Genomic DNA, 23,513 nt, shown 5'->3' with positions numbered 1-23,513 from the left:
TTGACTCGGTACCGGTAACCCCTGTATAAAGCCTCCACATTGACTCGGTACTGGTACCCCCTGTATAAAGCCTCCACATTGACTCGGTACTGGTACCCCCTGTATAAAGCCTCCACAATGACTCGGTACCAGTACCCCCTGTATAAAGCCTCCACATTGACTCTGTACCGGTACCCCCTGTATAAAGCCTCCACATTGACTCGGTACCGGCACCCCCTGTATAAAGCCTCCACATTGACTCGGTACTGGTACCCCCTGTATAAAGCCTCCACAATGACTCGGTACCAGTACCCCCTGTATAAAGCCTCCACAATGACTCGGTACCGGTACCCCCTGTATAAAGCCTCCACATTGACTCGGTACCGGTACCCCCTGTATAAAGCCTCCACATTGACTCGGTACCGGTACCCCCTGTATAAAGCCTCCACATTGACTCGGTACCGGTACCCCCTGTATAAAGCCTCCACATTGACTCGGTACCGGTACCCCCTGTATAAAGCCTCCACATTGACTTGGTACTGGTACCCCCTGTATAAAGCCTCCACATTGACTCGGTACCGGTAACCCCTGTATAAAGCCTCCACATTGACTCGGTACTGGTACCCCCTGTATAAAGCCTCCACATTGACTCGGTACTGGTACCCCCTGTATAAAGCCTCCACAATGACTCGGTACCAGTACCCCCTGTATAAAGCCTCCACATTGACTCGGTACCGGCACCCCCTGTATGTCTCTATTTGGAAATGTCTCTATTTGGAACTTTTGTGAGTGTAATGTTTACTGTTAATGTTTGATTGTTAGAGAGAGAGAGAGAGAGAGAGAGAGAGAGAGAGAGAGAGAGAGAGAGAGAGAGAGAGAGAGAGAGAGAGAGAGAGAGAGAGAGAGAGAGAGAGAGAGAGAGGGACAGAGAGAGAGAGGGACAGAGAGAGGGAGGGACAGAGGGAGGGAGGGACAGAGGGAGGGAGGGAGGGAGAGAGTTCTGCTGGGTAAAGAAGTCGGCATGCTTCAGTTCTGCTGGGTAAAGGCGTCGGCATGCTTCAGTTCTGCTGGGTAAAGGTGCCGGCATGCTTCAGTTCTGCTGGGTAAAGGTGCCGGCATGCTTCAGTTCTGATGGGTAAAGGCGTCGGCATGCTTCAGTTCTGCTGGGTAAAGGCGTCGGCATGCTTCAGTTCTGCTGGGTAAAGGCGTCTGCATGCTTCAGTTCTGCTGGGTAAAGGCGCCGGCATGCTTCAGTTCTGCTGGGTAAAGGCGTCAGCATGCTTCAGTTTTGCTGGGTAAAGGCGCCGGCATGCTTCAGTTCTGCTGGGTAAAGGCGTCAGCATGCTTCAGTTCTGCTGGGTAAAGGCGTCAGCATGCTTCAGTTCTGCTGGGTAAAGGTGCCGGCATGCTTCAGGTCTGCTGGGTAAAGGTGCCGGCATGCTTCAGTTCTGCTGGGTAAAGGTGCCGGCATGCTTCAGTTCTGCTGGGTAAAGGCGTCGGCATGCTTCAGTTCTGCTGGGTAAAGGCGTCGGCATGCTTCAGTTCTGCTGGGTAAAGGCGTCGGCATGCTTCAGTTCTGCTGGGTAAAGGCGCCGGCATGCTTCAGTTCTGCTGGGTAAAGGCGCCAAGCAGAACTCAGCTAGCCGAACCAAACGAGTGTGCTCACATACTCTTTTAAAAGACTTTCGCTTGAAAAACAAGAAAGAAGCGCACTAGTACTGTTTGTCCATTTTGAGATGCTGTAGCCACCCCCTGTATAAAGCCTCCACATTGACTCGGTACTGGTACCCCCTGTATAAAGCCTCCACAATGACTCGGTACCAGTACCCCCTGTATAAAGCCTCCACATTGACTCGGTACCAGTACCCCCTGTATAAAGCCTCCACATTGACTCGGTACCGGTACCCCCTGTATAAAGCCTCCACATTGACTCGGTACCGGTACCCCCTGTATAAAGCCTCCACATTGACTCGGTACCGGTACCCCCTGTATAAAGGCTCCACATTGACTCGGTACCAGTACCCCCTGTATAAAGCCTCCACATTGACTCGGTACCGGTAACCCCTGTATAAAGCCTCCACATTGACTCGGTACTGGTACCCCCTGTATAAAGCCTCCACATTGACTCGGTACTGGTACCCCCTGTATAAAGCCTCCACAATGACTCGGTACCAGTACCCCCTGTATAAAGCCTCCACATTGACTCTGTACCGGTACCCCCTGTATAAAGCCTCCACATTGACTCGGTACCGGCACCCCCTGTATAAAGCCTCCACATTGACTCGGTACTGGTACCCCCTGTATAAAGCCTCCACAATGACTCGGTACCAGTACCCCCTGTATAAAGCCTCCACAATGACTCGGTACCGGTACCCCCTGTATAAAGCCTCCACATTGACTCGGTACCGGTACCCCCTGTATAAAGCCTCCACATTGACTCGGTACCGGTACCCCCTGTATAAAGCCTCCACATTGACTCGGTACCGGTACCCCCTGTATAAAGCCTCCACATTGACTCGGTACCGGTACCCCCTGTATAAAGCCTCCACATTGACTTGGTACTGGTACCCCCTGTATAAAGCCTCCACATTGACTCGGTACCGGTAACCCCTGTATAAAGCCTCCACATTGACTCGGTACTGGTACCCCCTGTATAAAGCCTCCACATTGACTCGGTACTGGTACCCCCTGTATAAAGCCTCCACAATGACTCGGTACCAGTACCCCCTGTATAAAGCCTCCACATTGACTCGGTACCGGCACCCCCTGTATAAAGCCTCCACATTGACTCGGTACCGGTACCCCCTGTATAAAGCCTCCACATTGACTCGGTACCGGTACCCCCTGTCTCTCTCTCTATCTCTGTGTCTCTCCCTCTCTCTCTCTGTGTCTCTCCCTCTCGATCTGTCTCTCCCTCTCTCTCTATCTCTCTCTCCCTCCCTCTGTCTCTGTCCACTGAGACATTCATCTTAGTCGGGTGGATGGATGGGGTATAATGCTGGGGTTATACCTTTGATCATTCAGATGTTTATTTGTCAATGAGAGGAGGTATTGGAACGGCTACACAGGGACTAAAGAAGAGACCTCTGGATGCATCCCAAATGGCACCCTATTCCCTATATAGTGCACTACTTTTGACCCTAGCCCTATAAGCCTATGCACTACTTAGGGCATAGGTTGCCATTTGAGAGGCAGTGTCACGACTTCCGCCGAAGTCAGTTCCTCTCCTTGTTCGGGCGGTGTTCGGCGGTCGACGTCACCGACCTTCTAGGCATCACTGATCCATTTTTCATTTTCCATTGGTTTTGGTCTTGTCTTCCTTCACACCTGGTTCCAATCCCATCAATTACATGTTGTGTATTTAACCCTCTGTTTCCCATCATGCCCTTGTCGGAGATTGTTTTGATTGTATGTGATGTGCTATTTAGTGTTGGTGTGCGACGGGTTTTGTGCTCACTTTGTTATTTTGTATATTTTGTTTTTTTGGAGTTTTGTCAGCATTTATTAAAGAACTCCGTTTAGTCCAAGTTCGTTCTCCTGCGCCTGACTTCCCTGCCACCAACACGCACCCCTTACAGGCAGTCTCTCTGTTGTTAGAACTGGAAGGCGTATGTATGCTTCCCGTTTTCCAGCCTTGTCAGTGAACTTTGCGTGTTCCAGTGTGGCGACGCTAGTGTGTTGTGTGTCTGTGGAGGGGGAGGGACAGAGAGAAAGATTTTCCCTCAGATTACACAGACCCACAAAGAAGTCTAAAACAAATCCCATGTCTATTGGGTGAAATACCACAGTTTGCCATCACAGCAGCAAGATTTATACAACAAATACAACCCATATTTATGTTTATTTATTTTCCCTTTTGTACATAGCCATAATATGACATTTGAAATGTCTCTATTTGGAACTTTTGTGAGTGTAATGTTTACTGTTAATGTTTGATTGTTAGAGAGAGAGAGAGAGAGAGAGAGAGAGAGAGAGAGAGAGAGAGAGAGAGAGAGAGAGAGAGAGAGAGAGAGAGAGAGGGACAGAGAGAGAGAGGGACAGAGAGAGAGAGGGACAGAGAGAGGGAGGGACAGAGGGAGGGAGGGACAGAGGGAGGGAGGGAGGGAGAGAGAGAGAGAGAGAGAGAGACCCATGAATGAAAATGCTGGAAAGGGAGGAAAAAGCTGTCACTGTATTACTGCCTTTTTGGGCTGTTTCTTTCTTCCTTGCCTCTCTTCTCTCGAGGACCTGAAGTGACACCCAATGTCCTGGGACTTCTGTTTTCACTTGCAGCATCACACCTCATGACAGCTCAGTCCCCTACTTCATGGCTTTAGTTTTTTTGTGATGTTTCTGGCCCCAGCCCTGTTGGCTGAGCTCTGGTCAAAAGTAGTGCACTACATAGGGAATAGGGTGCCATTTGGGACGTAGACCATGGCTTTTCTGTGACATTTCTGGCCATAGCTCCGCTGCCTAAGTGGTTGGATCTAGCCTTCTCCCACATCATTGGCCCTTTGCTTGCCAGGCTTCTGTTTATCACATGGTTGGGTTTGGAGGGCGCTCCGCGAGTAGGCTGAGACATGCACAGCTGAGACATGCACAGTCAGGACTGATTTGGTCTGAGTCGTTATTACTGCTGCAGGGTCACATAAGGAGAGGACTGACTGGGGCTGCATCCCAAATCGAACCCTATTACTTATATAGTGCACTGCTTTTGGCCCTGGTCAAAAGCAGTATAGGGTGCAATTTGGGACACTAACAGAGAATAGGGTCATTCATATACACTAGTCACCAAACGGAAGAAAACAGACTAAGAAAGGCATGGAGGGGAGGGGGGAATACTTGAACATGTCCAATACGAAACATCTGTTTTTGTTTTCCATTGCAAAACATTTTACTACTGTGTGCTCTAATGAATGTGACCCAGCTATGATAGTCAGGAGAGATGTGCAGGTTTAGAGTCACAGGGACTCAGGGACTACATTATCAACTCATAGGACATACAGGGTGAATATACAGTATGTGGGGCTAGCATTTGGTAGCCTGGGTACCAGTCTGTTCGTGCCATCATGCCACTCCTTGGTAGCCTGGGTACCAGTCTGTTTGTGCCATCATGCCACTACTTGGTAGCCTGGGCACCAGTCTGTTTGTGCCATCATGCTACTACTTGGTAGCCTGGGTACCAGTCTGTTTGTGCCATCATGCCACTCCTTGGTAGCCTGGGTACCAGTCTGTTTGTGCCATCATGCCACTCCTTGGTAGCCTGGGTACCAGTCTGTTTGTGCCATCATGCCACTACTTGGTAGCCTGGGTACCAGTCTGTTTGTGCCATCATGCCACTCCTTGGTAGCATTGGTACCAGTCTGTTTGTGCCATCATGCCACTCCTTGGTAGCCTGGGTACCAGTCTGTTTGTGCCATCATGCCACTACTTGGTAGCCTGGGTACCAGTCTGTTTGTGCCATCATGCCACTACTTGGTAGCCTGGGTACCAGTCTGTTTGTGCCATCATGCCACTACTTGGTAGCCTGGGTACCAGTCTGTTTGTGCCATCATGCCACTCCTTGGTAGCCTGGGTACCAGTCTGTTTGTGCCATCATGCCACTACTTGGTAGCCTGGGTACCAGTCTGTTTGTGCCATCATGCCACTCCTTGGTAGCCTGGGTACCAGTCTGTTTGTGCCATTATGCCACTACTTGGCATGACAAAATGAAACAAACTGACTGGTATACAGGTTAAGCATTTGTAGGGCTAACACTGTTGGAACTGTCCTGAACCTGTTGTCATGTCTTGTTTCTTCTGCCTCGCCCCTGGTGTGGACAGGTGGTGACCCCGACAGGAGTGGGACAGTCCTATGCCTACAGCGCTGGTCAGCATAACCAACAGGACCTCTATGACGTTCCTCCCATGAGACCACAGGGGGTAGGTGTCTCACTCAACTACACACGGTGTATAGCAATCCCTATTTCAATTCATCAGGACTATTCCAAAATGGAACCTTTCACCGTATGCAAATAGCTACTGTATATGAAACGCAGCTGTGCAGGGACATGGCCAAACGTAGTGCACTATAAAGGGAACAGGGAGCAATTTCAGACACAACCTCTGTATTTCACATAGCTAATTCTGCCTTGTAAATTTAATGTCATTATTGGTGTCCTGATTTGGGATTGTCTCTGTGTTTTCCAGGTGTATGACATTCCTCCTGGGAAACTGATGGGCTCACACTCTCCTGGACAACATGGGAATGCTCGTCCCCAAGGAGGAATCTATGATATTCCTCCATCCACTCAAATGGATCCTCGGACACAAGGGGTTTACGATATCCCTCCCTCCACACAAGGGGTATGTCTGGGACCACTCATACTACACACAGAAACACTGCCCACATGGAGAGACAGCATACAGAAGGCCTGTAGGAAGCGGTAGCCGTTTAAGTCCGGAGAATGTTACTATGCGTTTATTGATACAGGTCCTAGTTTTCCTCTTAATTGCCTGGTAATAAATGAATAATATGTCAAATGATCATATTTATGACCTCTTTGCAGTTCCCTAAATGAAAGCGTTGCCTGCCAAAATAGCGTTCTCTCTCGCAGGGAAAGTCAAGGAATAAATTATTACTTCTCTTGGGCTATGTACCAAATGGCACCCTATTCCCTATATAGTGCATCCTTTTGACCAGGGCCAATAGGGATGTGGTAGAAAGGAGTGGTCAAAAGTAGTGCACTATGTAGGGAATAGGGTGCCATTTGAGACGTGGCCTGGGTCGTCTTATATTAACTTCCGGGCCTGTCCAGGACCAGCCCAGGCTTAGTGATATCATAATAGCCAGTATTCCAGGCCTATCCAGGACCAGCAGGCTTAGTGACATCATAATAGCCAGTGTTCCAGGCCTATCCAGGGCCAGCAGGCTTAGTGACATCATAATAGCCAGTGTTCCAGGCCTATCCAGGGCCAGCCCAGGCTTAATGACATCAGAATAGCCAGTGCTCCAGGCCTATCCAGGACCAGCAGGCTTAGTGACATCATAATAGCCAGTATTCCAGGCCTATCCAAGACCAGCAGGCTTAGTGACATCACAATAGCCAGTGTTCCAGGCCTATCCAGGACCAGCAGGCTTAGTGACATCACAATAGCCAGTGTTCCAGGCCTATCCAGGACCAGCAGGCTTAGTGACATCAGAATAGCCAGTGTTCCAGGCCTATCCAGGACCAGCAGGCTTAGTGACATCATAATAGCCAGTGTTCCAGGCCTATCCAGGACCAGCAGGCTTAGTGACATCATAATAGCCAGTGTTCCAGGCCTATCCAGGACCAGCAGGCTTAGTGACATCATAATAGCCAGGGTTCCAGGCCTGTCCAGGACCAGCAGGCTTAGTGACATCATAATAGCCAGTGTTCCAGGCCTATCCAGGACCAGCAGGCTTAGTGACATCATAATAGCCAGTGTTCCAGGCCTGTCCAGGACAGCCAAGGTTTTGTGACATCAGTTACTTTGTAATAACATGAAATATGTGGGAACCCGTTATTTGTGTTGCTCCTAATTACAGTTTGGGTTCAGGAGTGGATTTCAAGGCTAAGTGAAATCACTCATTTTATTTATACAACTCCACTTTAATGCTGCATGATATGTACTGTACCTCACAATCCTCATTCCACTCTGTCAGGACTATACTGGTTTTAAAGGTCTAGCTGTTTATTGCTTATAGTGCTTGCCATATTCAAGTTGATATGGAGTTATCATGGGGGAAGAAATGGAGTAATAGACAGACACCATATTTAGATGAACACATATAGAATCAACAGAAACTAAACAGTACTTTCAGTTCCTCAATATCTGACAAAAATATTGTGATGCAAAGTATGCTTGTCATTGATATGGGTAATCTGTATGTCTGTAACTATGATATTGATATGGGTAATCTGTATGTCTGTAACTATGATATTGATATGGGTAAACTGTGTGTCTGTAACTATGATATTGATATGGGTAAGCTGTGTGTCTGTAACTATGATATTGATATGTGTAAGCTGTGTGTCTGTAACTATGCTATTGATATGTGTAAGCTGTGTGTCTGTAACTATGATATTGATATGTGTAAGCTGTGTGTCTGTAACTATGATATTGATATGTGTAAGCTGTGTGTCTGTAGCTATAATATTGATATGGGTAAGCTGTGTGTCTGTAACTATGATATTGATATGGGTAAGCTGTGTGTCTGTAACTATGATATTGATATGGGTAAGCTGTGTGTCTGTAGCTATGATATTGATATGGGTAAGCTGTGTGTCTGTAACTATGATATTGATATGGGTAAGCTGTGTGTCTGTAACTATGATATTGATAGGGGTAAGCTGTGTGTCTGTAACTATGATATTGATATGGGTAAGCTGTGTGTCTGTAGCTATGATATTGATATGGGTAAGCTGTGTGTCTGTAACTATGATATTGATATGGGTAAGCTGTGTGTCTGTAACTATGATATTGATATGGGTAAGCTGTGTGTCTGTAGCTATGATATTGATATGGGTAAGCTGTGTGTCTGTAGCTATGATATTGATATGGGTAAGCTGTGTGTCTGTAACTATGATATTGATATGGGTAAGCTGTGTGTCTGTAACTATGATATTGATATGGGTAAGCTGTGTGTCTGTAGCTATGATATTGATATGGGTAAGCTGTGTGTCTGTAGCTATGATATTGATATGGGTAAGCTGTGTGTCTGTAACTATGATATTGATATGGGTAAGCTGTGTGTCTGTAACTATGATATTGATATGGGTATGCTGTGTGTCTGTAACTATGATATTGATATGGGTAAGCTGTGTGTCTGTAACTATGATATTGATATGGGTATGCTGTGTGTCTGTAACTATGATATTGATATGGGTATGCTGTGTGTCTATAACTATGATATTGATATGGGTAAGCTGTGTGTCTGTAACTATGATATTGATATGGGTAAGCTGTGTGTCTGTAACTATGATATTGATATGGGTAAGCTGTGTGTCTGTAACTATGAGGTATTGTTGGTTGAATCACTGTCTATTGCCCTCCTTACTACAGTAGTCTGAGGCACTCAACAAATGTTTGTCTTGTCCCCACAGGTGTACTCTGTGCCTCCCTGCTGGAACACCCCAGCCCTCCAGGAGGGGAACTACGATTTCCCCCAGCCTCTCAAACAACACAAACAACAGGAGGGCATCTACGACGTACCCCCTCCCACATTTACCAAGCCCTCAGCCTCCCTGTCCCCCCAGTCCAACTATGACTTCCTCCCCAGTTCCCAGCCAATTGGCCCCCACCACCTCCAACGCCCCGTCGCCAATGACAACGAGGGAGTCTACGACGTGCCGCCCTCCTCCCACCAGCTCTCTGGGGAGGTGCCTCGGGGGGACCTGTATGACATCCCCAGGGGGATGCAGCAGCCCTCCTCCCAGCACCACTCCACCCCCCAGGAGAGGGACAGGGGGAAGGGCCAAGGCATATATGACATCCCCCCTGCTCTGGGGGACGTGACGGATGGGGTGAATCGCCTGTCCTTCTCCAGTACGGGCTCCACACACAGTTCCATGTCCACCTCCTCCACCTCCACGGTCTCCAGCGCTGAGGGCCGGCTGGCCCTGGATGTGGACCAGGCCGTCCAGAGGCTGTGCCGCCAGCAGCAGGCGGTAGAGGCCTCAGTCGGGGCCCTGCAGAGCCTGGCCTCTTCCCCCCACTGGAGGACTTACCCTTTCATGGAGCGCCATACCAACGAGGTGCGCGCCGTGCTGGACCGGGTGCGGGCAGCCCTGGCAGACTTTGTGGTGTTTGGGAGGGGTGCTGCGGCCAATGCCACTGCCCTGTCAGACCCCAGCCTGCACAGTAAGCTAAGGAGGCAGCTGGGGAGGCTGGAGGACTCCCAGCAGATCATCCTGCAGACCTACCAAAGCCTGGAGAACTGCGGCTGGGCCCTCAACGCCCTGACCATCTCCAGCGCTTCCAAGCACCAGATCAAGAGTGACGACCTGGATCGCTTTGTCATGGTGTCCAGGACGGTGCCCGACGATACCAAGCAGCTGGCCTCCTCCGTGGGGGGTAACGCTGAGCTGCTTTTTAGACGAGCACCCACCATGAACGGGTCCTCCTACCCCAGGGGTGGTACGCCCGAGGAGGCCGTCATCCACCCTCTAACCTCTCCACCCTCAGATAGTGATAAATACTGGGGCCACACCAAGCCCTTTCCTGTGCCCTCCAGCCAAGACAAAGGCAACATGAACAATAGTGAGAAGTGTGTTAAGAGCTGGATGGAGGACTATGACTACGTCCATCTGCAGGTATGACTCTGACTCTGACTCTAGCCCAACTCACCACTTGGATGTTACATTTACATGACATTTTGGTAATTTAACAGATGCTCTTATCTAGAGCAACGTACAGTCGAGCATTCAACTAAGGGTAGCTAGTTAAGACAAAAAAGGTAGCTGCAAAGGCTTGCGAAAGTATTCACCCCCTTAGCATTTTTCCTATTTTGTTGCCTTACAACCTGGAATTAAAATAGATTTTTTTGTGTCATTTGATTTACACAACATGCCTACCACTTTGAAGATGCTAAATATTTTTTGGGGGGTGAAACAAACAAGAAATAAGACAAAAGAACTGAAAACTTGAGCGTGCATAACTATTCACCCCCCCAAAGTCAATACTTTGTAGAGACACCTTTTGCAGCAATTACAGCTGCAAGTCTATTGGGGTATGTCTCTATAAGCTTGGCACATCTAGCCACTGGGATTTTTGCCCATTCTTCAAGGCAAAACTGCTCCAGCTCCTTCAAGTTGGATGGGTTCCGTTGGTGTACAGCAATCTTTAAGTCATACCACATATTCTCAATTGGATTGAGGTCTGGGCTTTGACTAGGCCATTCCAAGACATTTAAATGTTTCCCCTTAAACCACTTGAGTGTTGCTTTAGCAGTATGCTTAGGGTCATTGTCCTGCTGGAGGGTGAACCTCTGTCCCAGTCTCAAATCTCTTGAAGAATGAAACCGGTTTCCCTCAAGAATTTCCCTGTATTTAGCACCATCCATCATTCCTTCAATTCTGACCAGTTTCCCAGTCCCTGCCGATGAAAAACATCCCCATGGGGATGATGTTCTCGCGGTGATGTGAGGTGTTGGGTTTGCGCCAGACATAGCGTTTTCCTTGATGGCCAAAAAGCTCAATTTTTGTCTCATATAACCAGAGTATCTTCTTCCATATGTTTGGGGAGTCTCCCACATGCCTTTTGGCAAACACCAAACATGTTTGCTTAATTTTTTTCTTTAAGCAATGGCTTTTTTCTGGCCACTCTTCCATAAAGCCCAACTCTGTGCAATGTACGACTTAAAGTGGTCCTATGGACAGAAACTTCAATCTCTTCTGTGGAGCTTTGCAGCTCCTTCAGGGTTATCTTTGGTCTCTTTGTTGCCCCTCTGATTAATGCCCTCTTTGCCTGGTCTGTGAGTTTTGGTGGGCGGCCCTCTCTTGGCAGGTTTGTTGTGGTGCCATATTCTTTCCATGTTTTAATAATGGATTTAATGCTGCTCCGTGGGATGTTCAAAGTTTCTGATATTTCTTTATAACCCAACCCTGAACTGTACTTCTCCACAACTTTGTCCCTGACCTGTTTGAAGAGCTCCTTGGTCTTCATGGTGCCGCTTGCTTGGTAGTGCCCCTTGCTTAGTGGTGTTGCAGACTCTGGGGCCTTTCAGAACAGGTGTATATCCACTGATATCATGTGACAGATCATGTGATACTTAGATTGCACACAGGTGTACTTTATTTAACTAATTATGTGACTTCTGAAGGTAATTGATTGCACCAGATCTTATTTAGGGGCTTCATAGCAAAGGGGGTGAATACATATGTACGCACCACTTTTCCTTTCTAATTTTTGGGGGAATTCTTTTAAACAAGTAATTTTTTTCACTTCACCAATTTGGACTATTTTGTGTATGTCCATTACATGAAATCCAAATAAAAATATATTTCAATTACAGGTTGTAATGCAACAAAATAGGAAAAATGCCAAAGTGGTGAATACTTTTGCAAGGCACTGTAGGTAAGATGTTAGCCACTCATGTCAAGACATAATCCCTGATGTATGTGTGAGAGCTTGGATGTGAAATTCCTTTACAGCTTCTAAGGTGTGTTGCTGCCTTATTGACCCTTGGAAGGTTGACCCTTATTGACCCTTGGAGGATGTGGTGGTATTCAGGATGTGTGTACTAGCTGCTTACAGTGTAGAGGTAGTCAGGCTGTGTCGGCCTATTGGGTTGTACCATATGTTCATCAAGGAAGAGGCAGATCTTAATCGAGGGGAATGCAAGTAAAGGTTGAATGAGGCTATGTATTTTATGAGTTTACATGTACCTACCATCTGTATGTAGCTACCCTCTGTATGCACAGTGCATTCGGAAAGTATTCAGACCCCTTGACATTTTCCACATTTTGTTACGTTACAGCCTTATTCTGAAATTGATTAAATAGTTTTTTCCCCTAATCAATCTACACACAATACCCCATAATGACAAAGCAAAAACTGATTTCTAGAATTTTTTACTAATTTATAAAAAATTTAAAGAATTATATCACATTTACATAAGAATTCAGACCCTTTACTCAGTACTTTGTTAAAGCACCTTTGGCAGCGATTACAGCCTCTCTGTACTTCGCTCAGTTCATCTATCCTTTGATCCTAGCTAGTCTCCCAGTCCCTGCCGCTGAAAAACATCCCCACAGCATGATGCTGCCCCCGCCATGCCTCAGCTTAGAGTAGTGCCAGGTTTCCTCCAGACGTGACGCTTGGCATTCAGGCCAAATAGTTAAATCTTGGTTTCATCAGACCAGAGAATGTTATTTCAAACTCCAAGTGGGCTGTCATGTGCCTTTTACTGAGGAGTGGCTTCCGTCTGGCCACTCTACCATAAAGGCCGTCTGGCCACTCTACCAAAAAGGTCACCTCCCTGACCAAGGCCCTCTCCCCTGATTGCCGGGTGGCCAGCTCTAGGAAGAGTCTTGGTGGTTCCAAACTTCTGCCATTTAAGAATGATGGAGGCCACTGTGTTCTTGAAGACCTTCAATGCTGAAGAACTTTTTTGGTACCTTTCCCCAGATGTGTGCCTCGACACAATCCTGTCTCTGAGCTCTACGGACAATTCCTTCGACCTCATGGCTTGGTTTTTGTTCTGACATGCACTGTCAACTGTGGGACCTTATATGGACAGGTGTGTGCCTTTCCAAATCATGTCAAATCAATTGAATTGACCACAGGTGAACCCCAATCAAATTGTAGAAACATCTCAAGGATGATCATGGAAACAAAATGCACCTGAGCTCAATTTTGAGTCTCATAGCAAACGGTCTGAATACTGAATACTTAATTTTTTTAAATAAATTAGCAAACATTTCTAAAAACCTGTTTTCGCTTTGTCATTATGGGGTAGTGTGTGTAGATTGATGAGGGGAAAAAAATATTTTATACATTTTAGAATAAGGCTGTAACGTAACAAAATGTGGAAAAAGGGAAGGGGTCTGAATACTTTCCGAATGCACTGTAGCTACCCTATGTATGTAGCCATCCTATGTATGTAGCCACCCTATGTATGTAGCCACCCTATGTATGTAGCCACCCTATGTATGTAGCCACCCTATGTATGTAGCCACCCTATGTATGTAGCCACCCTATGTATGTAGCCACCCTATGTATGTAGCCACCCTATGTATGTAGCTACCCTATGTATGTAGCCACCCTATGTATGTAGCCATCCTATGTATGTAGCTACCCTATGTATGTAGCCACCCTATGTATGTAGCCACCCTATGTATGTAGCCACCCTATGTATGTAGCCACCCTATGTATGTAGCTACCCTATGTATGTAGCCACCCTATGTATGTAGCCATCCTATGTATGTAGCTACCCTATGTATGTAGCTACCCTATGTATGTAGCCACCCTATGTATGTAGCCATCCTTTGCTGTTTAAGTCTGCTGTCTTAGTTGAGTTTTCCTCACACTCTTGTTTCTTCTCAGGGAAAAGAGGACTTTGAGCGGCAGCAGAAAGAGCTCCTGGAGAAAGAGAACATCATTAAACAGAGCAAGGTGCAGCTGGGACAGGAACAGGTAAAGGCTTTTTTCTCTCTCCTTTTCTCTGTTCTGTTCTGCTCTGTTCTTCTCGTTCCACTGGGCAGACACTGGTTGAATCCAAGTTTTTTTCCACGTCATTTCAATGAAATTACGATGAACAAACTTGGAAAAGATGTTGAATTGACATCTGTGCCCAGTAGGTTCTCTGTTCTGTTCTCCTTTGTTCTGTTCTGGTTGTCTCTGTTCTGTTCTGTTCTTCTCTGTTCTGTTCTGTTCTCCTTTGTTCTGTTCTGTTTGTCTCTGTTCTGTTCTTCTCTGTTCTGTTCTGTTCTCCTTTGTTCTGTTTGTCTCTGTTCTGTTCTGTTCTTCTCTGTTCTGTTCTGTTTGTCTCTGTTCTGTTCTTCTCTGTTCTGTTCTTCTCTGTTTCGTACTATTCACATCATTTATGGAACAAACATTATTCAATGAAACACGCAGTGGATGACCTTTCTAGCATGGGTTCATAGGAGGTACCTAGAACAAATCAGCGCCAACATGTGCTACATGAACATCTGTCCCCCTCTGACAGAGCAGCCCACCAGGCAGATGGCCTCAGGGCACACATACATAGAAGAAGAGATGAACCTTTTCACTCCTGTAATCCTCCATGAATTATGTTACGCTCTCTATGGAAAAAATGATGATAATTCCTTCTGTTTTATACTAATATGATGGAATTGACAGGTAGGATGTATTTTCATCATGTTTATTGTGTACGAGAGATTTCCGTCTCCCGTCTCGCCACAATCCTTAACCCATTTGTGTAAATATGAAGAAAGAAATATCAACTCTCTTTCAACCTTCACAGATGAACCAGTTCAAGCAATTGGAGCAAGAGGTGATCAAACCAGTGGAGAATGACATCACGCAGTGGATCTCCCAGCAGCACCCGACAGGCCCCTCCTCCTCCCCCTCAGGCCCCTCCTCCTCCCCGTCAGACACCTCCTCCTCTCCCTCCCCCTCCCTGACAGGAGGCAGGGCCCAGCTGTGTGGGCGGGACCGTCAGCTGCTGGGCTTCTACGCAGAGCAGTGCCAGCAGCACTTTGTCACGTTGCTCAAGGCCGTGGACGCTTTCTTCGGCTGCGTGGGCGCTGGCCAGCCGCCCCGCATCTTTGTGGCACACAGCAAGTTTGTCATCCTCAGCACTCACAAACTGGTATTTATTGGGGACACTCTGTCCAGGCAGGCAGCCACGCCCGAGGTGGCCAACCGGGTGATGAACTCTAGCAATGTGCTTTGCGACCTGCTGAAGACTGTGGTGGGAGCCACTAAGACGGCCGCGTTGCACTACCCCAACACAGCCGCCGTTCAGGACATGGTGGACAGAGTCACGGATCTCTCACACCACGCTCAACAGTTCAAAGAACAGCTGCTGCAGATGGCTGCTTTGTGATAGTTTGTGTTGTCACTACCTGGTCCCGCCTATTGCACCATAGCATCCTATGTGTATATACCGTATATATCTATAAATGTATATTGCTCGTTGTTAATCTTAAGAGTTTTTTGGGGGGCTGTTCTGTACATATTTGGCTCTATTTTTGTGTAGAATGTTTTTATATACAGTACCAGTCAAAGGTTTGGATACACCTACTCATTCCAGGGTTTTTCTTTATTTTTACTATATTCTACATTGTAGAATAATAGTGAAGACATCAAAACTATGAAATAACACACATGGGATCATGTAGTAACCAAAAAACTGTTAAACAAATCAAAATATATTTTATATGTGAGATTCTTCAAAGTAGCCACCCTTTGCCTTGATGACAGCTTTGCACACTCTTGGTATTCTCTCAACCAGCTTCATGAGGTAGTCACCTGGAATGAATTTCAATTAACAGGTCTGCCTTGTTAAAAGTTAATTTGTGGAATTGCTTTCCTTAATGCATTTGAGCCAAGGTAGGGGTGGTATACAAAAGATAGCCCTATTTGGTAAAAAGCCAAGTCCATATTATGGCAAGAACAGCTCAAATAAGCACAAAAAAGCGACAGTCCATCATTACTTTAAGACATGAAGGTCAGTCAATCCGGAACATTTCAAGAACTTTGAAAGTTTCTTCAAGTGCAATCGCAAAAACCATCAAGCGCTAAGATGAAACTGGCTCTCATGAGGACCGCCGCAGGAAAGGAAAACCCAGAGTTACCTCTACTGCAGAGGATAAGTTCATTAGAGTTACCAGCCTCAGAAATTGCAGCCCAAATAAATGCTTCACAGAGTTCATGTAACAGACACATCTCAACTACAACTGTTCAGAGGAGACTGCGTGAATCAGGCCTTCATGGTCGAATTGCTGCAAAGAAACCACTACTAAAGGACACCAATAATAATAAGAGACTTGCTTGGGCCAAGAAACTCGAGCAATGGACATTAGACTGGTGAAAATCTGTCCTTTGGTCTGATGAGTAAAAAAAATTGAATTTTAGTTCCAACCGCAATGTCTTTGTGAGACGCAGAGTAAGTGAACGATTGATCTTTGCATGTGTCACACCCTGACCATAGATTGCTTTGTATGTTTCTATTTTTTGTTTGGTCAGGGTGTGATGTGGGTGGGCATTCTATGTTTGTATGTCTATGTTTTCTATTTCTATTGTGTTTGGCCTGGTATGGTTCCCAATCAGAGGCAGCTGTCAATCGTTGTCTCTGATTGAGAACCATACTTAGGTAGCCTGTTTTCCCACTTTGAGTTGTGGGTGATTGTTTTCTGTTTTGTGTGTATACCTTACAGGACTGTTTCGTTCTCTCTCTTTGTTGTATTTTGTTCATTCAGTGTTCAGTTAATTTAATAACATTAACATGAACACTTACCACGCTGCACCTTGGTCTTCTCCTTCTCCCGAAGACAATCGTAACAGCATGTGTGGTTCCCACCGTGAAGCATGGAGGAGGAGGTGTGATGGTGTGGGGGTGCTTTGCTGGTGACACTGTCATGATTTATTTAGAATTCAAGGCACACTTAACCAGCATGGCCACCACAGCATTCTGCAGCGATACACCATCCAATTTGGTTTGCGCTTAATGGGACTTTCATTTGTTTTTCAACAGTCAATGAACCCTCTGGAACTTTCATGACGCACACCTGTCCCCTATTCCCACTGATTAGAACATGTATATATGTGCCCTTTGGTTTCCATGGTCTTGTCGATTATTTTTACAATGTGAGTGTGAGTACCTGTGCTGTGTGTTTTGGGCTTTCGTGCCCTTGTGGATTGCGCAGATGATTACGGGTCTCGTCCCGTGTGTTAATCATTATGCGGCGTGTGTTATTTATTCGAGGTACTCCTCGCTCTTTTGTTTGGGTTTCAACCCTGTGTTTTTGTTACGTGTTTGTTTGGTCTTCGTCCCCGTGTCTTTACACGGCACGCCGTAATTTGGCGCTTAATAAAAAAAATATTACGCATTCTTGCGTCTGTCTCCCGAGTCATTCATGCCAACGTGACATCCAGGCTGTGTAAAGGCTATTCGACCAAGAAGGAGAGTGATGGAGTGCTGCATCAGATGACCTGGCCTCCACAATCACCTGACCTCAACCCAATTGAGATGGTTTGGGATGAGTTGGACCACAGAGTAAAGGAAAAGCAGCCAATAAATGCTCAGCATATGTGGGAACTCCTTCAAGACTGTTGGAAAAGCATTCCAGGTGAAGCTGGTTGAGAGAATGCCAAGAGTGTGCAAAGCTGTCATCAAAATATAAATACAAAATATAAAATATATTTAGATTTGTTTAATACTTTTTTGGTTACTACATGATTCCATATGTGTTATGTCATAGTTTTGATGTCTTCTACAATGTAGAACATAGTAAAAATAAAGAAAAACCCTTGAATGTGTAGGTGTGTCCAAACTTTTGACTGGTACTCCATTTAATTAAGATATGAAATATATAGATATGATATATGTGTCTTTTTAGGGTGATTTGGACATATTTTCGTAACATTCCCGTTTCATATATTATAAAGCACCTAATGATGATGATGTCCTTTTTTTTTTTTTTTTACCTGTAGATTGTTGACGCACCCTACTGCTGGAAATGACGTCAGTGCTTTGTGCAAATCGTTTGATGTCGCACTCTTTTATTGAAAAGGGGGTAGGGCTCTCAACAGACAAAGTAAAGGACTGTTCTTACCCATATGACTGTGTCTTTTTTTATAAAGTGTGTTAACTGCTAGAAGACTAGTGAGCGCCACTTTGTTTTCAGACACTGCACATGACATGACATAACCAAGCCTTGTTAAATCTCACTTATGTTATTGCACACACACACAACTGTCGGACATGTTTGCCTGGATAACAGTAACTAGAGACCTGAATGGCTGGCCTTGTACACAATATTGGCAACAACACTGAAACTCACAGCCAAAGCCTGGTATTCATCTTTCACATTCACTCAGATCTGGGTGTAGTTATTTGAAATAAATGAAATGGATATTACATGACCGGATGGTAAACAGCTCATGTTATGATGTAGCAGATCATATGTTAATATCATAACTGATGTAGCAGATCATATGTTAACATCAAAACTGATATGGCAGATCATATGTTAATATCATAACTGATATGGCAGATCATATGTTAATATCATAACTGATATGGCAGATCATATGCTAATATCATAACTGATATGGCAAATCATATGTTAATATCATAACTGATATGGCAGATAATATGTTAATATCATAACGTCATAACTGATATGGCAGATCATATGTTAATATCAAAACTGATATGGCAGATCATATGTTAATATCAAAACTGATATGGCAGATCATATGTTAATATCATAACTGATATGGCAGATCATATGTTAATATCATAACTGATATGGCAGATCATATGTTAATATCATAACTGATATGGCAGATCATATGTTAATATCATAACTGATATGGCAGATCATATGTTAATATCATAACTGATATGGCAGATCATATGTTAATATCATAACTGATATGGCAGATCATATGTTAACATCATAACTGATATGGCAGATCATATGTTAATATCATAACTGATATGGCAGATCACATGTTAACATCATAACTGATATGGCAGATCATATGTTAACATAACGGATGTATAGCAGATCACATGTTACCATCATAACTGATATGGCAGATCACATGTTAACATAACGGATGTATAGCAGATCACATGTTACCATCATAACTGATATGGCAGATCACATGTTAACATAACGGATGTATAGCAGATCACATGTTACCATCATAACTGATATGGCAGATCACATGTTAACATAACGGATGTATAGCAGATCACATGTTACCATCATAACTGATATGGCAGATCACATGTTAACATAACGGATGTATAGCAGATCACATGTTACCATCATAACTGATATGGCAGAACATATGTTAATATCATAACTGATATGGCAGATCACATGTTAACATCATAACTGATATGGCAGATCATATGTTAACATAACGGATGTATAGCAGATCACATGTTACCATCATAACTGATATGGCAGATCACATGTTAACATAACGGATGTATAGCAGATCACATGTTACCATCATAACTGATATGGCAGATCACATGTTAACATAACGGATGTATAGCAGATCACATGTTACCATCATAACTGATATGGCAGAACATATGTTAATATCATAACTGATATGGCAGATCATATGTTAACATAACGGATGTATAGCAGATCACATGTTACCATCATAACTGATATGGCAGATCACATGTTAACATAACGGATGTATAGCAGATCACATGTTACCATCATAACTGATATGGCAGAACATATGTTAACATCAAGATAAGTCGTCTCTTCTCTTTTATCCTCTCGGATCCTCATGTAGCATAGCATGGAGCCAGTGAATAATTAGCTTTTCACGTGGCGTCGACTGGTAAGATGCTTCAGGAGGGGGGGTCATGTGTGCTAGGCAGAGGTCCTGGGTTGGAGCCTCATTGTAGGCCGAATCAGGAGGAAGCGGTACTCACTAAGCAGCGTGACATCCTTTACACTCGCATGATATTTTCCATTCCATGTCATATTCAATGAGGATATCATCTGAGCCTCAGAGGGGACGGTGAAAGACGGGGATAAAAGGATTTCAAGGTAAGTGGGGCATGGCCAATGGAAAGGTGCCCATCCGTGCCAAATGTTCAGCCTTAGTGAGCCTGTGGAACATCCTTTATGGCGTGGGTTAGGGGTTACAGGGGGACTTAACACGTCCTACTGATCTAGGAGCTATCTTTAGTTAGCCTGTGGAACATCCTAGCATTAGCATTCTCTCCTTTCGTCTGCCATAACAGTGGATGGGGTCAGAATGTAGTTGTTTGCGCATAACAGTGTATGGGGTCAGCATTATAGTTAACCATGTTTTGAGGTTATATAGAGGGTTTTTTCACCTTTACTTTGTTTGCAAACATTGGAGTAAAACAATATTATATTTTGGGTTCTGATGAGGTAAGACAGTTGAACTAAGCTCATGAGGCATTTATAAGTTACATTCTTCAATAATCAATGGGTACATTTCATTCATTTGTAAGTCCAACAATGCACATAGCAACTACTGATTGCCCCTTTAAAATACAACTCAAAACAACCATTATTTTGTTTCCCTCTACCCTCCTTCTGTCCCTCCTTTTCATTCCAGCCTGACTGAAATATACGTTATATATATGTTGTCCCTGTGGCGAGGTGGGTCTGTAGCAATAAGGGACTGGTAAAGGGCTGTGAAGGAGACGCCCATACCCCTGACTAGATACTCTCTGAGACTACTACCAACCCCATCAGAAAACCTAATTCAAGGGCTCTGAACACATAGCCTTGCTCTTAACAAGCAATCCGTGTTTTAATCACCAACTCCATTCCATCATTCACTGTTATCCCAGGGGATGAGAAGAGAAAAGGACTCTGCTCTGGAATGGCTTTTAGAAGGTCTTCATGGTTTCATGCATGTTAACATTAGAAGCCTCCTCCCTAAGTTTGTTTTATTCACTACTTTAGCACACTCTGCCAACCCGGATGTCCTAGCCGTGTCTGAATCCTGGCTTAGGAAGACCACCAAAAACTCTGAAATCTCCATCCCTAACTACAACATTTTCAGACAAGATAGAACGACCAAAGGGGGCGGTGTTGCAATCTACTGCAGAGATAGCCTGCAGAGTTCTGTCCTACTATCCATGTCTGTACCCAAACAATTCGAACTTCTACTTTTAAAAATCCACCTCTCTAAAAACAAGTCTCTCACCGTTGCCGCCTGCTATAGACCACCATCTGCCCCCAGCTGTGCTCTGGACACCATATGTGAATTGATTGCCCCCCATCTATCTTCAGAGCTCGTGCTGCTAGGTGACCTAAACTGGGACATGCTTAACACCCCAGCCATCCTACAATCTAAGCTTGATGCCCTCAATCTCACACAAATGATCAATGAACCTACCAGGTACCACACCAAAGCCGTAAACACGGACACCCTCATAGATATCATCCTAACCAACTTGCCCTCTAAATACACCTCTGCTGTTTTCAACCAAGATCTCAGCGATCACTGCCTCATTGCCTGCATCCGTAATGGGTCAGCGGTCAAACAACCTCCACTCATCACTGTCAAACGCTCCCTGAAACACTTCAGCGAGCAGGCCATTCTAATCGACCTGGCCCGGGTATCCTGGAAGGATATTGACCTCATCCCGTCAGTAGAGGATGCCTGGTTATTTTTTTTGAATGCCTTCCTCACCATCTTAAATAAGCATGCCCCATTCAAGAAATTTAGAACCAGGAACAGATATAGCCCTTGGTTCTCTCCAGACCTGACTGCCCTTAACCAACACAAAAACTTCCTATGGCATTCTGCATTAGCATCGAACAGCCCCCGTGGTATGCAACTTTTCAGGGAAGCTAGAAACCAATATACACAGGCAGTTAGAAAAGCCAAGGCTAGCTTTTTCAAGCAGAAATTTGCTTCCTGCAACACAAACTCAAAAAGATTCTAGGACAGTGTAAAGTCCATGGAGAATAAGAACACATCCTCCCAGCTGCCCACTGCGCTGAGGACAGGAAACACTGTCACCACCGATAAATCCACTATAATTGAGAATTTCAATAAGCATTTTTCTACGGCTGGCCATGCTTTCCACCTGGCTACCCCTACCCCGGTCAACAGCACTGCACCCCCCACAGCAACTCTCCCAAGCCTTCCCCATTTCTCCTTCTCCCAAATCCAGTCAGCTGATGTTCTGAAAGAGCTGCAAAATCTGGACCCCTACAAATCAGCCGGGCTAGACAATCTGAACCCTTTCTTTCTAAAACTATCTGCCGAAATTGTTGCAACCCCTATTACGAGCCTGTTCAACCCCTCTTTCCTGTCGTCTGAGATTCCCAAAGATTGGAAAGCAGCTGCGGTCATCCCCCTCTTCAAAGGGGGGGACACTCTTGACCCAAACTGCTACAGACCTATATCTATCCTACCCTGCTTTTCTAAGGTCTTCGAAAGCCAAGTCAACAAACAGATTACCGACCATTTCGAATCCCACCGCACCTTCTCCGCTATGCAATCTGGTTTCAGAGCTGGTCATGGGTGCACCTCAGCCACGCTCAAGGTCCTAAACAATATCTTAACCGCCATCGATAAGAAACAATACTGTGCAGCCGTATTCATTGACCTGGCCAAGGCATTCGACTCTGTCAATCACCACATCCTCATCGGCAGACTCAATAGCCTTGGTTTCTCAAATGATTGCCTCGCCTGGTTCACCAACTACTTCTCTGATAGAGTTCAGCGTGTCAAATCGGAAGGCCTGTTGTTCGGGCCTCTGGCAGTCTCTATGGGGATGCCACAGGGTTCAATTCTTGGGCCGACTCTCTTCTCTGTATACATCAATGATGTCGCTCTTGCTGCTGGTGAGTCTCTGGTCCACCTCTACGCAGACGACATCATTCTGTATACTTCTGGCCCTTCTTTGGACACTGTGTTAACAACCCTCCAGACGAGCTTCAATGCCATACAACTCTCCTTCCGTGGCCTTCAACTGCTCTTAAATACAAGTAAAACAAAATTTATGCTATTCAACCGATCGCTGCCTGTACCTGCCCGCCCGCCCAGCATCACTACTCTGGACGGTTCTGACTTAGAATATGTGGACAACTACAAATACCTAGGTGTCTGGTTAGACTGTAAACCCTCCTTCCAGACTCACATTAAACATCTCCAATCCAAAGTTAAATCTAGAATTGGCTTCCTATTTCGCAACAAAGCATCCTTCACTCATGCTGCCAAACATACCCTCGTAAAACTGACCATCCTACCGATCCTCGACTTCGGCGATGTCATTTACAAAATAGCCTCCAATACCCTACTCAATAAATTGGATGCAGTCTATCACAGTGCCATCCGTTTTGTCACCAAAGCCCCATATACTACCCA

At 45.3% G+C, this 23,513-nt stretch overlaps 1 protein-coding gene across 2 annotated transcripts in view; it reads left to right on the top strand.

The window, feature by feature from the left end:
- Nucleotides 1-18,228, top strand: part of LOC139555263 (enhancer of filamentation 1-like) — a 78,614-nt gene extending 60,386 nt beyond the window's left edge. For both annotated transcript variants that reach the window (XM_071368923.1, XM_071368922.1), the window contains exons 3-7: nucleotides 5,781-5,879; nucleotides 6,147-6,302; nucleotides 9,065-10,273; nucleotides 14,007-14,096; nucleotides 14,908-18,228. In XM_071368923.1, the coding sequence (XP_071225024.1) occupies nucleotides 5,781-5,879; nucleotides 6,147-6,302; nucleotides 9,065-10,273; nucleotides 14,007-14,096; nucleotides 14,908-15,492 (2,139 nt within the window). In that variant the 3' untranslated portion in view covers nucleotides 15,493-18,228. The remainder of the gene's footprint in view (nucleotides 1-5,780; nucleotides 5,880-6,146; nucleotides 6,303-9,064; nucleotides 10,274-14,006; nucleotides 14,097-14,907) is intronic.
- The last annotated feature ends 5,285 nt before the right edge of the window (nucleotides 18,229-23,513 follow it).

The sequence above is a fragment of the Salvelinus alpinus genome, chromosome 26 (genome assembly GCF_045679555.1).
Source record: "Salvelinus alpinus chromosome 26, SLU_Salpinus.1, whole genome shotgun sequence".
In the NCBI taxonomy this organism is placed as follows: Eukaryota; Metazoa; Chordata; class Actinopteri; order Salmoniformes; family Salmonidae; genus Salvelinus; species Salvelinus alpinus.
The sequence above is the reverse complement of the archived record's forward strand: the minus strand, read 5'-3'. Positions and strand labels throughout refer to the sequence as shown.